Source organism: Alternaria arbusti (genome assembly GCF_024043155.1).
Source record: "Alternaria arbusti strain BMP 1465 chromosome Unknown scaffold_4, whole genome shotgun sequence".
Classification (NCBI taxonomy): Eukaryota; Fungi; Ascomycota; class Dothideomycetes; order Pleosporales; family Pleosporaceae; genus Alternaria; species Alternaria arbusti.
Genome location: NW_026249944.1, coordinates 1,331,498 through 1,345,311, shown reverse-complemented (window position 1 = coordinate 1,345,311; position 13,814 = coordinate 1,331,498). Strand labels below are relative to the sequence as shown.

At 52.7% G+C, this 13,814-nt stretch overlaps 5 protein-coding genes across 5 annotated transcripts; 4 read left to right on the top strand and 1 right to left on the bottom strand.

Annotated features, from left to right (window-relative positions):
* Positions 1 to 398: 398 nt before the first annotated feature.
* Positions 399 to 1,739, top strand: J4E86_004094 (uncharacterized protein; the record flags this gene model as incomplete). Its single annotated transcript, XM_051444641.1, has 3 exons — positions 399 to 489; positions 536 to 1,552; positions 1,603 to 1,739. The coding sequence occupies 3 exons, from the start codon at positions 399 to 401 to the stop codon at positions 1,737 to 1,739; spliced, it is 1,245 nt and encodes a 414-aa protein (XP_051304266.1).
* A 269-nt stretch (positions 1,740 to 2,008) lies between these two features.
* Positions 2,009 to 4,345, top strand: J4E86_004093 (uncharacterized protein; the record flags this gene model as incomplete). The annotated part of the gene is made up of 2 exons (XM_051444640.1): positions 2,009 to 3,442; positions 3,491 to 4,345. 2 exons carry the CDS (start codon positions 2,009 to 2,011, stop codon positions 4,343 to 4,345), a joined length of 2,289 nt encoding a protein of 762 aa, XP_051304265.1.
* A 1,116-nt stretch (positions 4,346 to 5,461) lies between these two features.
* Positions 5,462 to 9,000, top strand: J4E86_004092 (uncharacterized protein; the record flags this gene model as incomplete). Its single annotated transcript, XM_051444639.1, has 4 exons — positions 5,462 to 6,241; positions 6,293 to 7,957; positions 8,021 to 8,487; positions 8,541 to 9,000. The coding sequence occupies 4 exons, from the start codon at positions 5,462 to 5,464 to the stop codon at positions 8,998 to 9,000; spliced, it is 3,372 nt and encodes a 1,123-aa protein (XP_051304264.1).
* A 390-nt stretch (positions 9,001 to 9,390) lies between these two features.
* Positions 9,391 to 10,113, bottom strand: J4E86_004091 (uncharacterized protein; the record flags this gene model as incomplete). The annotated part of the gene is made up of 1 exon (XM_051444638.1): positions 9,391 to 10,113. The coding sequence occupies one exon, from the start codon at positions 10,111 to 10,113 to the stop codon at positions 9,391 to 9,393; it is 723 nt and encodes a 240-aa protein (XP_051304263.1).
* A 440-nt stretch (positions 10,114 to 10,553) lies between these two features.
* Positions 10,554 to 12,062, top strand: J4E86_004090 (uncharacterized protein; the record flags this gene model as incomplete). The annotated part of the gene is made up of 4 exons (XM_051444637.1): positions 10,554 to 10,819; positions 10,888 to 11,323; positions 11,375 to 11,966; positions 12,019 to 12,062. 4 exons carry the CDS (start codon positions 10,554 to 10,556, stop codon positions 12,060 to 12,062), a joined length of 1,338 nt encoding a protein of 445 aa, XP_051304262.1.
* Between the last annotated feature and the right edge of the window lie 1,752 nt (positions 12,063 to 13,814).

Here is a 13,814-nt window from a genome sequence, read left to right as displayed (position 1 = left end):
AGTGACGGGAAGCTCACATGGGCTAACCGGGCATGCGGAACGGGCGTAGCGTATGCATAACCCCTCTCGTACCATGGGCATGTCGGTTGCATGGCGCAAACCTACGCATCCTCATCGGGTTTAAGAGGTCCGGGAGTGACGTTGATAACCTTGCCATTCTAGTGCGGGTGCAATAGTCACACGAGTCGAGCGGTACGGTTCCGCACGCTTGTTCGAGCAGGTATGAGTCGAGTTTGAGAAAGGCATCGTTAACGACAGACGCGTGATGGGGAGAGCTATTGCTGGGTGAAGGTGCGGGGAACTTCGGGGGTGCCAAGGAATCGCGAGTCTTCGTCCCGAACACAACAAAGCGCGTCTGCCACCGACCGCGCATACCATTGCTAGACGCGAACTACACCATGTCGCGCATGAGTATGGCGCCGCAGCGCAATCTGTCGCTGACAGAGGAATTGGAGAAGCTAGAGCAGTCCATCACTCTCACACTGCAAGGTAAACACAGCTTCGAGCACCCCACTATCGCAACTGACACGAGCAGAAATCGACCAAAACTTCAGCCGCGCGCATCGCATCGTAACAACCGGTATCTTGCCGATCGTCGAACAATACGGAAAACACTCGGAAGCTGTTTGGGAAGGCTCCAAGTTCTGGAAACAGTTCTTCGAGGCCAGCGCCAATGTGTCTCTCTCGGGCTACGAAGCCCCCGAGCAAGACGAATCAGCTGTACAAGATGAGACTGAACAGTCACAAACGTACGACGAAGAGACGGTTGAGGACGAGGATACCGTGACTGGAACGACGACAACACCACCACGGCCCTTGTCTGCACAAGAAGACGCCGAATCCACTCTCGCGTTCGACTCGCCCTCGCTCGGACACAGCACTCCGCGGGCTCCACCTTCCACCACAAGAGGCAAACACCATGAGGACGAGGAAGAGAGCGAATATGAGGAGCAGCCTCAGTTCGCTGGCATGTCTTCGCCATACGAGGCATTGAAATCCGAGTTCAGACCCAACATTGGCGGCACGAAGACGCCGAAGCTGGAGCCTGTCACGCCTGGGAAGTCGCAAGCCCTTCCAGATATGAGCGGCTTTGAGTCCTCGCCGTTCATGCAGCCCACAGCCACGAAACAGTCCTACGTCAACAACGACCCGCTGCTTCATCGCGTTCTCGACAAGACATACCGCGTACAAGCTACACCACTTATCAGTCCGAGAAAGTACAAACCGACGGGTGCGTTCACCCCTCGCACCGGCGGCCAGCGTGGAGCACCTACACCACGAAGCGCAGCTACCAAGTTGCTAGACTTCGACTCTTCACCTCCCTCTTCACCAGCACCACAACTACGCGCCGACATCTTTTCGCCTATGAAGACGCCGCGGACACCTGGTATAAGTATACAGACGCCCGCCAAAGGCAAACAACCCATGAGCATTCGCCGGACCGGCGGCACAATCTTCGACGACAGCGACGAAGAGGACGACGATGTTGACTTCAGTCCTCCGAAGACGATACAATTCCACATTCCGCAAAGCAAGCTGATGCAGACGCCTGGTAAGATTTCCCCTCCTCACATATCTAGCAATTGCTAACATACGGAACAGCCCGAGAAGCTAGCAAGCGCATTGTGGATGACTTGCTCATGACAGCCGGCGGCGATATCACAGACTCAACAGGTGGTATGGACGAGGACAGTCCGAGTGTGGTCAGACGGCAAGTGGATCTTGACGATAGCTTTTAGATGATGGATCAACGCCGCGAATAATTAAGTAGTTCTTTGAGCGTACTGCAGATAGACTTCGATACCCCACAGCATATAGATATTCGGTCGATCTAGAATCAGATGCATAGTGTGGGCGTCTTGCATGTGATGATCCACAGCGGAACACTAGCGCCTCAGACCCCTGCAGCAGCTGTGTCCGCGGTCGTCATTTCACCATAATCGCAGGCCTCAACTCACGAACAGCAAACTCCGACCGACCTTGATTCCTTCGCTCTCCCAAGCCCACCATGCCAAAATCAAAACGACCGCCAACTTCGGGTTATGCCCGAATAGCCCAAGCCGAGGAAGAAGAAGACGACTCCGGCAGCGACTTCGAGGGCGACCACCACCAGAATCCCCTGTCCAACGCGCAATATGCACCAATACAACCGCAGCGGAACTCGAATATGCGAATGAATGGCTCAGGCGCGAGTTCACCGAATCACAAAAAGGGCCCGTCTGGGCGACGGCAACGTGCCAATTCCGGCGTGGACATCAAGGCCATCAATGCGCGATTTGAGCGATGGGCCGACGAGATTGCGCAGAAGTTCAAGATCAAGAAGCAGAAAGACTCGGCAGACGAGGAGACGCTCGAGATCCATCACTCAGTCTTCCAGGCGCCAGACTGGGTGCGACCGGCAACTGCAGAGTCGCTCACATTCGACTACGACGTGCCCTCCGATCGCTTGACGAAGCTCGAATTCGACGATATCGTGGAAAGCGTCAGGACGGCCATCGAGATGGATGTACACCCCTTGTTGATTACACAGGGCAGTTCAGGCAGCTACTTCGCGCGTACTACACAGGGCAAGGTGGTGGGCGTGTTCAAGCCTAAAGACGAAGAGCCCTACGCGTCGCGCAATCCCAAATGGACCAAGTGGATACATCGCAACCTGTTTCCATTCTTCTTCGGTCGCGCCTGCCTCATCCCCAACCTCTCCTACATCTCCGAAGCCGCCGCATACGTCCTCGATACCCAGCTGCGCACCAACCTCGTACCCTACACCGACGTCGTCGGTCTGTCCTCGAAATCCTTCCACTACGACTTTTGGGATCGCCGCGCATACTACAGGAAAAGGAAGCCATTTCCGGAAAAGCTTGGGAGTTTCCAGGTGTTCCTGAAAGGCTTCAAAGACGCGAACATCTTCCTCAAGGAGAACCCGTGGCCAGATCAGCATAACACAAACCACAATGCGGACAGGGCGGCACGGAAGAAGAAGCGGAGATGGGCTGAAGACTGCAGACCAAATGGTTCGCAGTCAGACGGAGAGGACGAGGACGAACAATCTGGCAATGGGGACGCACAGCACCAACGGAGAGGCTTCTGGACGCCCGCAATTCAACAGTCATTCAGAGAGCAGTTGGAGAAATTGGTCATTCTCGACTACATCATGCGCAACACCGACAGAGGCCTAGACAACTGGATGATCAAGATTGACCAGAAGACGCAGCAGGCCTCCATTGTCGCAGAACCGCCGAAGATGGAACGCGACGATGACGACGACCATCAACCGAGCTCCTACACAAGGCAATCGATGGAGGAATCTGACCCCTACGGGCGAAGGGAACCCATGACCACGACTAGCCGGTCGAACACACCGATGCAGAGTGGGCCGACACCCACAGTGACCATCGGTGCCATTGACAACAGTTTGTCGTGGCCCTGGAAGCACCCTGATGCTGTTAGTACCTGCTCAGAACTCCCCAACGCTATGCTAACATGATTACAGTGGCGCAGCTATCCCTTCGGATGGCTCTTCCTACCCGTCTCGCTGATCGGCCAGCCCTTTTCCGAAGCCACCCGCCGTCACTTCCTTCCCCTCCTCACCTCGAAACAATGGTGGAGCGACACACAATCGGTACTCCGAAAGTGCTTCTCACAAGATGCCGATTTCAAGGAGCGCATGTATGCGAAACAGATCGCGGTCATGAAGGGACAGGCTTGGAACGTGGTGGAGACACTGAAGACACCGGATCTTGGGCCGCTTGAGCTCACGAGAAGGGCACGTGTATGTGTCTGGGATGACATTGTCGAGATACCCATCGCTGTGCCGCTGAGGGCTCCGTCTGCGGAGATGCGGAGGAAACAGCCACCAGGCAGACAGCCAAGGGTGGAGGAAGAGCATGAAGAGATGGATATCACAGCTGTCTCAACGCCGCCACAGAAGCCCCAGAAAGATCTCCTCATGAACTCCCCACCCCTCGAGTCCGCACACGAGAATCGCTTCAACCTCACGCGCGGCTCATCCTCTCTCGACGTACGACGTCCTGACCAAGGCCCAGAATCACCAGCGACTGTAAGCGACGTGTACTGGGGTTCGCGTAATTTGAATAGTCACTCAAATGGCCGGCCTCCGCATCAGTCGCGCATGAGTTACGATGCGCCTCGCCGAAACACGCGCGACTCACGACACCATAGGCGACACTCCTTGACCCATAGGAGGGACCTTGATGATTATGGCTTTGACGACGACGGCGATCTAGGATACGCTGCAAATGAAGATATGGAAGGTAACAGGAAAAAGGTCATCGTAGAACGTTTGGAGATGGTCAAAGGGCGGAACCCGGTGTTTACCTGGTGCTGAGCAGATGATCGCCCAGTTTGAGGCATTCTTTATTTACATCATGGCATTATGCGTGAGAGAGCCGTCTTGCATCACGGGCGCAAGGTTGCTGTGACTATAGTACAGGCATCTGGTTGGGCAGCATGGGAGGCGTTTTGTCGTACAGAATCTACGGATAGCAACATGTGTGTAGTAGCGGGACAGCTCCGCTATCCTGCTGGTGCACCCACACCTTCGCGTACGCTGCGCAACCCCCACACCCTTTAATAACCTGAGTGATACATGCGCGTCGTCCGCGAGCTGATGAGACTCTTGCTTGCTTCTCTTGTGCAATCTTTATCGGTTCCCCCCGACAATCGCGGGCAGCGACCCTTTGCCGATGTCCCGTGAATTATCGAGAGGGTCATCTGACACTCCTGCTAGCCCTTCTCAGCCACACGCGATGACTTCCCACGATCAACAGGAAAGGCAACAGCGCCATTTCACCCACGCACCACGGTACAAATGAATGACTCTTTGTTCATCTGAGCCTGTATCCGACCGCATTGTTGCCTGGCAAATCTGCCGCCGCTGAGACGCGAAACCATACGTCTACCTTCACTTACCCGACGACCGGGTATACTAAGCGACTACGCGCCATCATCTCAACATTTCGAGCCTCGGAACTTCGCGCCCTGCATCAACCGCAACCAGGCTTCAGGGGATTCGCAGCAGTTCTGGGGGCTCTCTGAGCGCATCGAGACACCCTGAAAACGCGTAATTTGTGGCGAGCGAAAGGATCAGGGCTTGGCATCCGGACTATCAGATGCGCTTCGGCATCAACATCGTTGGAAGGGCTGGAAGAGCTTGGAAGCGCTGAGGGACCTGCCAGAATTACCTGAAGCTCTCTCACCTGTAGAGTCCTGGTGATTTTGTTTGCAAGCCCATCATGGACAAGTTTAATCCCGCCCTATTACTTGACCCGAGGAGGGTACGTAGAACAGGTATATCTTCAATCTCTCTCTTTCTCCTCACCTTTGTCCACCTCTTTACCCAAAATCGCCTACTTGCACTTGATATCAGTCCTGGTGTTAGGGACTTCCACGCGTCTTCGTCATCGCTCCTTCCCTTTGACAATCACACCCATCACAGCCCAGCATGGAGACTATGGGAGGCAGCCCAGCGTCTGACTCCTCTGCGAGGTCAGAGCTGGCCATATACGAGCCTGCTGTGGAGCCTGATTCTGTCGCCTACGAGCCCATTGTCACCTCCTCACCCGTTGGTTCGCTGCCGGATGCACCTGCGTTCACAAGTCACCTAGGCGCCGACGTAGAAGCAGAACCACACCCAGAACTAACCACGCACGTGCCAGGCGACTACACGACCCACCACAACCACGCCCAGAACAACAACAACGGAACACCTGCAGCACACACTCCGCAGTTCGACCCGCGCGCGCTTCTCAATCCGACCTCGTCGACTCCCAAGCGCCCTGCGTCATCCGGTAACGACACTGACCGCGGCCGTACTGACCCCACTATTGCTGGCCAAGTCTCGCTCGTCGAACGCCTACACAACGTTCAAGAGCGCACGTCATCACCTGCCAAGCGCATCAAGACTGACCGGAAGAACGGCAATCGGCCCAACTTCGCTGGTGGAAGTGCACTTGAGCTTCAAAACGGACAATCACCTGCCCCACCGCCGCAACAGGGACCGGCAATCGACTTGACCATGAGCGACGACGAAGACGAGATCCAGGTCGTGCACGACAACAGCAACGATGACATCTGCATTGGCAAGCTCAAGCAGACCTACATTCAGGCCCACGTGGTTCCTTTCCCTGACCCCAAGAAGTTCCATGGCAACCATGGTGGCCAAAGCAGAATCAAGGTATCCTTCCGCAGGGGTGGCGGTCACAAAGGAAATCAGATCATTATGGTAAGATTGCAGTTCAAGATACATGTGTAACATAAATTAACCAATATCTAGGTGCTTGACGGTATGGGTAAAGAGTTCGGCAGAGTTGACATGAAGACCGCACAAGGTCTCACACCACTGATCGATAGCGCGCAAACCAACGGTCTAAAGTGGCTGGCCTGGACTGAACCCCGTCGAAAGCTTCCCAACGAAGGACCGCCTGGCAGTCAAATATCTGCACTTGTCGGTATGACTTTACAACTGTACTGTCCTCGTAAGTCTGCGGACCACCTTGGAAGGTATCTCAGAAGTAAGAACCTCATTCTTGAGAACCCCGTCTTCGAACTCGCGCGCCATGATTACTACAATCCACAGTCCAAGGAGGGGTTCCAGAAGAGTCAAGTAGGACAACCCGATTTCCAGCCGTCCACCCAGTACGCCGTTGGCGCTGCCACAAACACCTACGTCCTTCGCAGTGTCGACGAGATCCGCGCTGATGTCGAAGACGTCTTCGATACGGTTGTGAGTGGCTCGGAAGAAGTTCCGATTCGAGAGCCTTCAACCCTCATCAAAACCGAGCTGTACCCTCACCAAAAGCAGGCGCTTTACTTCATGGTCGACCACGAACAAGAGCACCCGCCAGATGTCTACGACAAACGCAAGGACTCCTTATGGGCTCCGAAGTATCGGGATAATGGACGCAAGTATTACATGCATATCATCACGGGCGAACAGACGGAAGATCAGCCCAGACCTAGTCTTGGTGGCATCCTGGCTGACGAGATGGGATTGGGTAAGACGCTCAGCATCCTATCACTCATCTGCGACGATACCTCGATTGTATCCGCCAAAGACTTCTGCCAGAAGCGGCCACCCCCGAGGCCCTACCCAGGCATGATCCAGCCCACCATCAATAGTCGAGCAACACTTCTTGTTTGTCCTCTCAGCACCATGACGAACTGGAAGGAGCAGATCAAGGACCACTTTCCACAGGGCACAAGCACCCTGAAGTGGAAGCGGTACCACGGCTCAGAGCGGTTCAGCATAACACCTGAGGTCCTTGCAGATCACGACATAATCTTAACAACGTACCACATCATCGCGAAAGACCTCACAGACAAGAAACGAGCGTTGCCCTACATTAACTGGTTCCGCATTGTTCTGGATGAAGCACATACAATTCGCAACCCGACCAACCAGTCCAAGGCAGCATGTACGATGATGGGTCAACGTCGCTGGGCTGTAACCGGTACGCCTGTTCAGAATCGACTTGAAGATCTGGGTGCTCTCTTCAACTTCATCAAGTTGAAGCCTTTCGATACTCCCAGCGGCTTCAACCAGTTCATCCTCGGTCCTTTCAAGAACGCCGATCCCAACGTTGTAACGAAGCTTCAACTGCTTGTCAGCACCGTTACCATTCGTCGTACCAAGGAGATCATCAAGGACGAGGTCCCCAAGAAGCTTGACTACGTTGTCAGATTGCAGTTCTCTAAGGAAGAGCAGCAGTTACATGACTGGTTCGAGAGGGATACTCAACGCAAGGTGAATGCTGTCACCCAGGGCGATAAGATGGGTGGACGATCATACGCCAAGATCTTGACCGCCATCCTAAATCTTCGATTGATCTGCGCTCACGGTCGTGATCTGCTCAGTGAAGAAGCGCTCAAGACTACCGACGGCATGACCTATGAAAAGCCCATGGAGATAGATGAGGAGGACAGCGATAGGCCACAGCTCGTAAGTACTATCCGCATACAAACTGTCGTGAGACATTTACTGACTTCGTTGATCAATATTTAGACACGTCAACAAGCCTACGAGATGCTCACTCTCCTCGATTCGACAAGTGCAGCGGACTGCCTGTACTGCCCAGATAAGAAGTCTTTATTAGAGGATGATTCCGATGACGACGAAGATGAAGATGGCAACGTCCAGGAAGATATTGGCTACATGACTACATGCTACCACCTCGTCTGCCCACGTCACATCAAGAAGCTGAAGGATCAGTGGAAAAATAACCTCATGGTAGATGGTTCAGTTCGTTGCCACGTTTGTGACGACGTCAACCGGCCCACGGTCCTCAAGCTCGAACGCACGGACTACTACAACTACATCGAGGAGCAGAATCAGATCCGAAAAGACCCAAAACTGGCGAAGAAGATCGGAAGCTACACTGGCCCGCATACAAAGACCCAGGCTCTACTCAACGACCTGCAAGAGTTCCGCGTATGGAGCGAGCAAAATCCAGATGAGAGGCCGATCAAAAGGTGAGTTGATACCTACATTACCACACCGAGACGTGCTTTACTGACTTTCACAGCATTGTATTCTCCTCATGGACCACACACCTCGACCTCATCGAGATTGCTCTCAAGAACGCCGGCCACTCTCTCGTCCGCCTCGATGGCCGCATGAGCCGCGAAAATCGTGACAAGTCTATGCAGGCACTCCGTGAGAACCCTGCAGTCCGCGTCATGCTTGTATCTATTGGCGCAGGAGGCCTCGGTCTCAATCTTACAACAGCCAACAAAGTGTTCATGATGGAACCGCAGTTCAACCCGGCAGCTGAAGCGCAAGCTGTTGATCGTGTTCATCGGCTTGGCCAGGATAGGGAGGTTACTATTAAGCGCTTTATCATGCAGAACAGCTTCGAAGAGAAGATGCTAGTACTCCAGGATAAGAAAAAGGCTCTAGCTAATATGACGATGGCAAGGGAGCGCAAGGGCAAGGAGGAGGCTACGAAGCAGAGGCTGGAGGAGCTTAGGAGTCTTTTTAGATAGAGGGCACGTGATTTTCACGTTGGGGAAAATGGCTGCTTTTAGTGCGCGGGCTGCTCTAGGAATGGGCGAAAAGGCGGTATCTTGCACGGAATCTCATGATATCCGGACGGATATATCTGCGGGATTAGTTACTTCCGGGGAGTTTTCAGTCTTACGTAGCCTCCAGACTTCGGCCCAACATTCTTGATACACTATAACTCACCTCATGTCCTGCAGCCTACATTGATATCAAACCTCAAAATGGACGAGATACTAAGGCGATGTAGGCTTCTGGGTCGTTTTGTTTACATCACTGTTAGTGGACTCTGGAGCCTACAACAGCATCATGTATCAACATTCAGAGCATTTGAGGGCAACGTAGACGTCTAGGTGATTTACTTTACGCCAACCTTACTTGCTCTCCTTCAATTTGATCAAGAGATCATCCATACTAGACGCATACAAATCGAACTCGCCGAAGACATCCGTACATGGATCGTGTTCCTCAAAGTCCAGATACGCAGTCTTGAACCCAGCCTTCCTCGCCGCAATTAAGTCCCAGGCATGTGCCGCAACAAACCACCTCTCTCCGTCTCCCTTCGCCAATCCTCTCTCCGTCAAATGCCTATCCGCATTCTCATACACCCTCACATCCGGTTTCGCAATCTTGATAGCATCACAACTAAGCAGATGCTGCTCATCGAGCTCAATCCCCGCAATATGATAATATGCCAAACTCGTCTCAGACCCCCCATTCGTAACACCATAAACGTCCCAGCCCGCCTCTCTCAGCCCATCAAAACACTTCTTCAGCCCATCGCGCGGCCCCATGGCTTTAAACGCTTTCATCACTTCGTCGACGTCCTCGTCCGTGATGGCGTCGAGGGGTAGGTCGACCACGGCACATGCGCGGCGAAAAGTAGACTTGAGGACTTGCGCGATGGGCACGTAGGAGCCGCTCATGGATACATATGTGAAGTCGCGTTGCGCGGCGTAGAACCAGCTGAAGAAGAGGGTCTTGGGGTCTACGGCTGCGGTGGTGAGTTTGGGGCCGAGACGCGATTGGATGGTGGTGATGGGGGCGGAGAAGGCGAAGCAGGTGCCTATTACGTCGAAGGAGGCGGATTTTGTCATTTTGAATGATGCAGATCTTGGAACTGACTTTGGGGAAGTAGGGGTTGCTGCTGGCAATTGAGAGGGCGTGGGGTGTGGTAAGCCGAGGATGCCACCGAATTGGGTTGGAGACCCTGTGACGTCAGCCTTCCCGGGGATGAGGCCGAACGGCTATCCCCAACGCTGCTATCCGCATCTCATACCAGCGATATGCTCTCGGCGAAGCAAAAACTTAGGCTCGGTGATGAGGTATGTCTGGAGGTCCTTCACCAGCCCACGTGCTCCGCGCGCGTATCGAGGGACGATTTTTACTGGGGCTGAGCGGAGGCGCCTTACCTGTTAGAACCCCTGCAAGCCTTGCTCAGCCGTACCTCTAGGTATCAACGTGAGATATAAGCTCAGCCTTTCCTGCATTTTCCATCTATCTTACATTCTCATTCTATTGCGTTTGAGCTTCCGCAATGCCTAGCATAGCGAAAACCGTGTACTGGGCCCTCGTCGTAGCGTGGGGCGCGTCGCTTTACCAAATCTACCTGAAAGACCTTTTTACGATTACCTTTGGTGTTGGGCGCGTGATACAGAGCATCGACGAATTCCCAGAGTTCAATTGCCGTCGTCTCGTGCATCCAAGGTTGGAGGCATGCGAGGATATCTGGCTGGACAATGAGGGGAGAACGCTGTATGCCGCCTGTGCAGGTACGGCGGCTAGATTGGCTTGGAATCAAGCGTACGTTTACACGCCCTTATTACTGCAAAACAACGCGGTTTCGCGGCCGCGAGTACTGATTCCTGCAGCATGAACGACCTCAATGTAACTGGACGGCGGCCCGGCGGCTCAGAACTCCTAGCTTTGGACATCGACGAGCCTGGTGAAGACGGTCTCTACAATCTTCGTAGCATCAAGCCGATAGGCCATTACAAGGGAGCAGATGGAAGCTCTGATCTCGATCTTCTGGGCTTTGATGTCCAGGTCTTGGACGATAACACTATTCGCTTCTACTTTGTCAACCAACGACCACCAGTCGATGGGTCCAACAAGATTGTTGATGCTTCTGAAAGCGGCGCAAACTCGACGGTCGAGATTTTTGAGATGAGAAAGGGTCAAGAACAAATGCGACATGTTCGCACCGTCTTTTCTGATGAGATTTGGACACCGAACCGTGTGGCGGCGCTTGGTGATGGCTCTGGTGGGTTTCTGGTTACGAATGACCACTCGGTTAAAGTTGGCATGGTACGTGACATTCGTATCTAAACTATAGACAAGATAACTAACGTATATCAGCGTCTTGGACTCGACTTCTTCATCGGCGGAGGTAATGTCGCCTACTGCGACGGAGCTAGGAAGTGTCACGCAGCCTACGACGGCAGCGAAGAGCGCCAGTTCACCCGATCAGACGCACCCAGTGAGCCAAAGTATAACACCTACCTTAACAAGGCGCTCAGTTACCTCCCCAAAACAAAGCTCAAGTTCCCCAACGGACTGGCCCTCGGCCGAGACGGCCTCTTCTACGTCCCCAGCACCATCGACGGTCAAATCCGCGTGTTAGCCCTACAGCCCGACAAGACCCTCAGCCTGGTCGACACCATTCACGTCGGTATGCCACTCGATAACATCTCACCCGATGCAAACGGCGATATGTACGTCGCAGGTTTCCCGAATTTATACCAATCCATGAAAGGCTTTGACGATCCTTATAATGGCATTTCACCTGTCACTATCTGGCGTATCAGGAAGACGGTAGATGTAGGAACGACTGGAGTAAGAAGCGTGGATTATAGGGTTGAGAAAGTTATTGAGGATAAGGATGCGAAAGTGCTGAGTGGGAGTACGACGGTTAGGCATGATGTCAAGACTGGGCGGTTGTTTATCAGTGGTAAGTCGATGACGATGGTTGGTAATGACGAGTGTGCGCTAATGTTAGACAGCTGCCGTGCATCCTTTCCTTGTGGTTTGCGAACCAACGAGATAAACGATCCTGCTGATGCCGCAGTTGCACCACATCCAAGGAACATCTGGTGACTTACCTCAAACTGTCCGCCTAGAACTATACTTTGGCTTCGGGTTTTGTCTTTATTTGCTTTTATGTTGACGTAGACTGAGATCTTTAACAGTGGAACTTTTGAACGCGATAAAGAGAGGAGAGTAGAAGAAGTGAAGGTTAAATACATTTCAAAGGAGTCCAAAAACGTTGTCACTAGCTCTCTGAAAGACGAAACCGTGTGGTGCTGAAAAGCAGTTTTGCAAAGGCTGCAGCACTTTCTGGTGTCGCACGCAGACTTCGCAAAGATACTTCCAAATCATCACGTGGGCGATGTACTTGATACTTCGAAAGCCGAACCCAGGGTTGACATTACATAAGTGCAGTGGCATCTTAGCTTAGTGGGCTCAGAAAACATTGACGCTAGATTCATCAGTTCTGGAATTGCACTGATGACGATGAAGTGCATAGATGACGAGAACGAAGTGAGGTGAGAGACTCTTCACAGTCCTAAAAAGGCTGTATGGCGCCGGGATGTGAATCCTCGATCTATACTGGTAGAAAATCATGATATCACACTGGTTTAGTTTCGGTGAAGCTGTTCGTAGAAGTGCACAGCGACGTCTGCTGATTTCCCATAACTTGAGACTTTTGATAACCCAAGGCATACGTCCCTAGCCGTATACAGCTGCGTCAAAAAGATCTTTTGGAGTAGTCAAAACATGAGCTGCTGCATACGCCAGGTTTCTAAAGTTTCGGGATCTTGTGTAGCGTCCAACGAATCCTCTCAGGCCAAATCATCGTTCAGTCGACGAGTGCTTATGAATACAATGCAACCAGAAAGAAGAAGGAAGCTCATGGGTTTTAATCGCTCGTAATTTAGTGGAATTCCAGCAAGAAGTGTATTGATAAGAGAAGATACCCGCAAGACCGACACTTGTATACTGCTCATCCCCAACCTTAGCTCCACATCTGCTATAGCCTCGTCTTCCTCCTCAAACCTGCGCAAAAAGACCCCTCGCGTCCCTCCGCCACCTCACCAGTGCCACCAGATTCGCACACGGAGCGCACTGCACCCATGCATGTGTCAAGTTGCAGACCACCTCATCCACCGTCCTCTTGTCCCCTTCATCGAGCCCAGTAGCGAAGTCCTCCCAGTCTTTGCTCGTAATGTTTTCGTTGGTCTGAGCTTCGCTGAAGATACGGTAGACCGCCATGGTGACGTCGTTGTCGACTTCTGCGAGGATTTGTTGGCAGCGATTGGTGGACATCGTTGTGTTTGGCTTGGGTGGGTTTTGCAATAGTTTGGAGTGTTTTGGCTTTGTTGTAGTTGGCAAACGTAGTTTATGTAAAGATTCGGGGTAAGTAGGATATCGATTTGGGAAAGAAGCGTGAGTGAGGTCGTGGATTATATACGAAGTGGTAGCCAGCTTTCATGCCTGGGAAACCCAAAGATTGAATGAGGCGAAACCGATGGACCCTTCACGTGTTGAAACTATTGACAAGGCTCAATGTCATTCTGATATATCAATGTACGAACATGGAAGGGTCGTTTCTCGAAGGGCGCACTGGATATGGAAGCAGCCTTCGTTGCTGTTGTAACAAACTGGAAAGCAGACGAGGCAAAGACATCGCTTCTTGTGAATGACGTTTTGGAGATACAGACACCGCTATGGTATGGATAAGGGATGCAGCGCGAAAGAAGAGGGAAGTTGAGCCACGCCGTCGTCTTCTGTGTTGAAG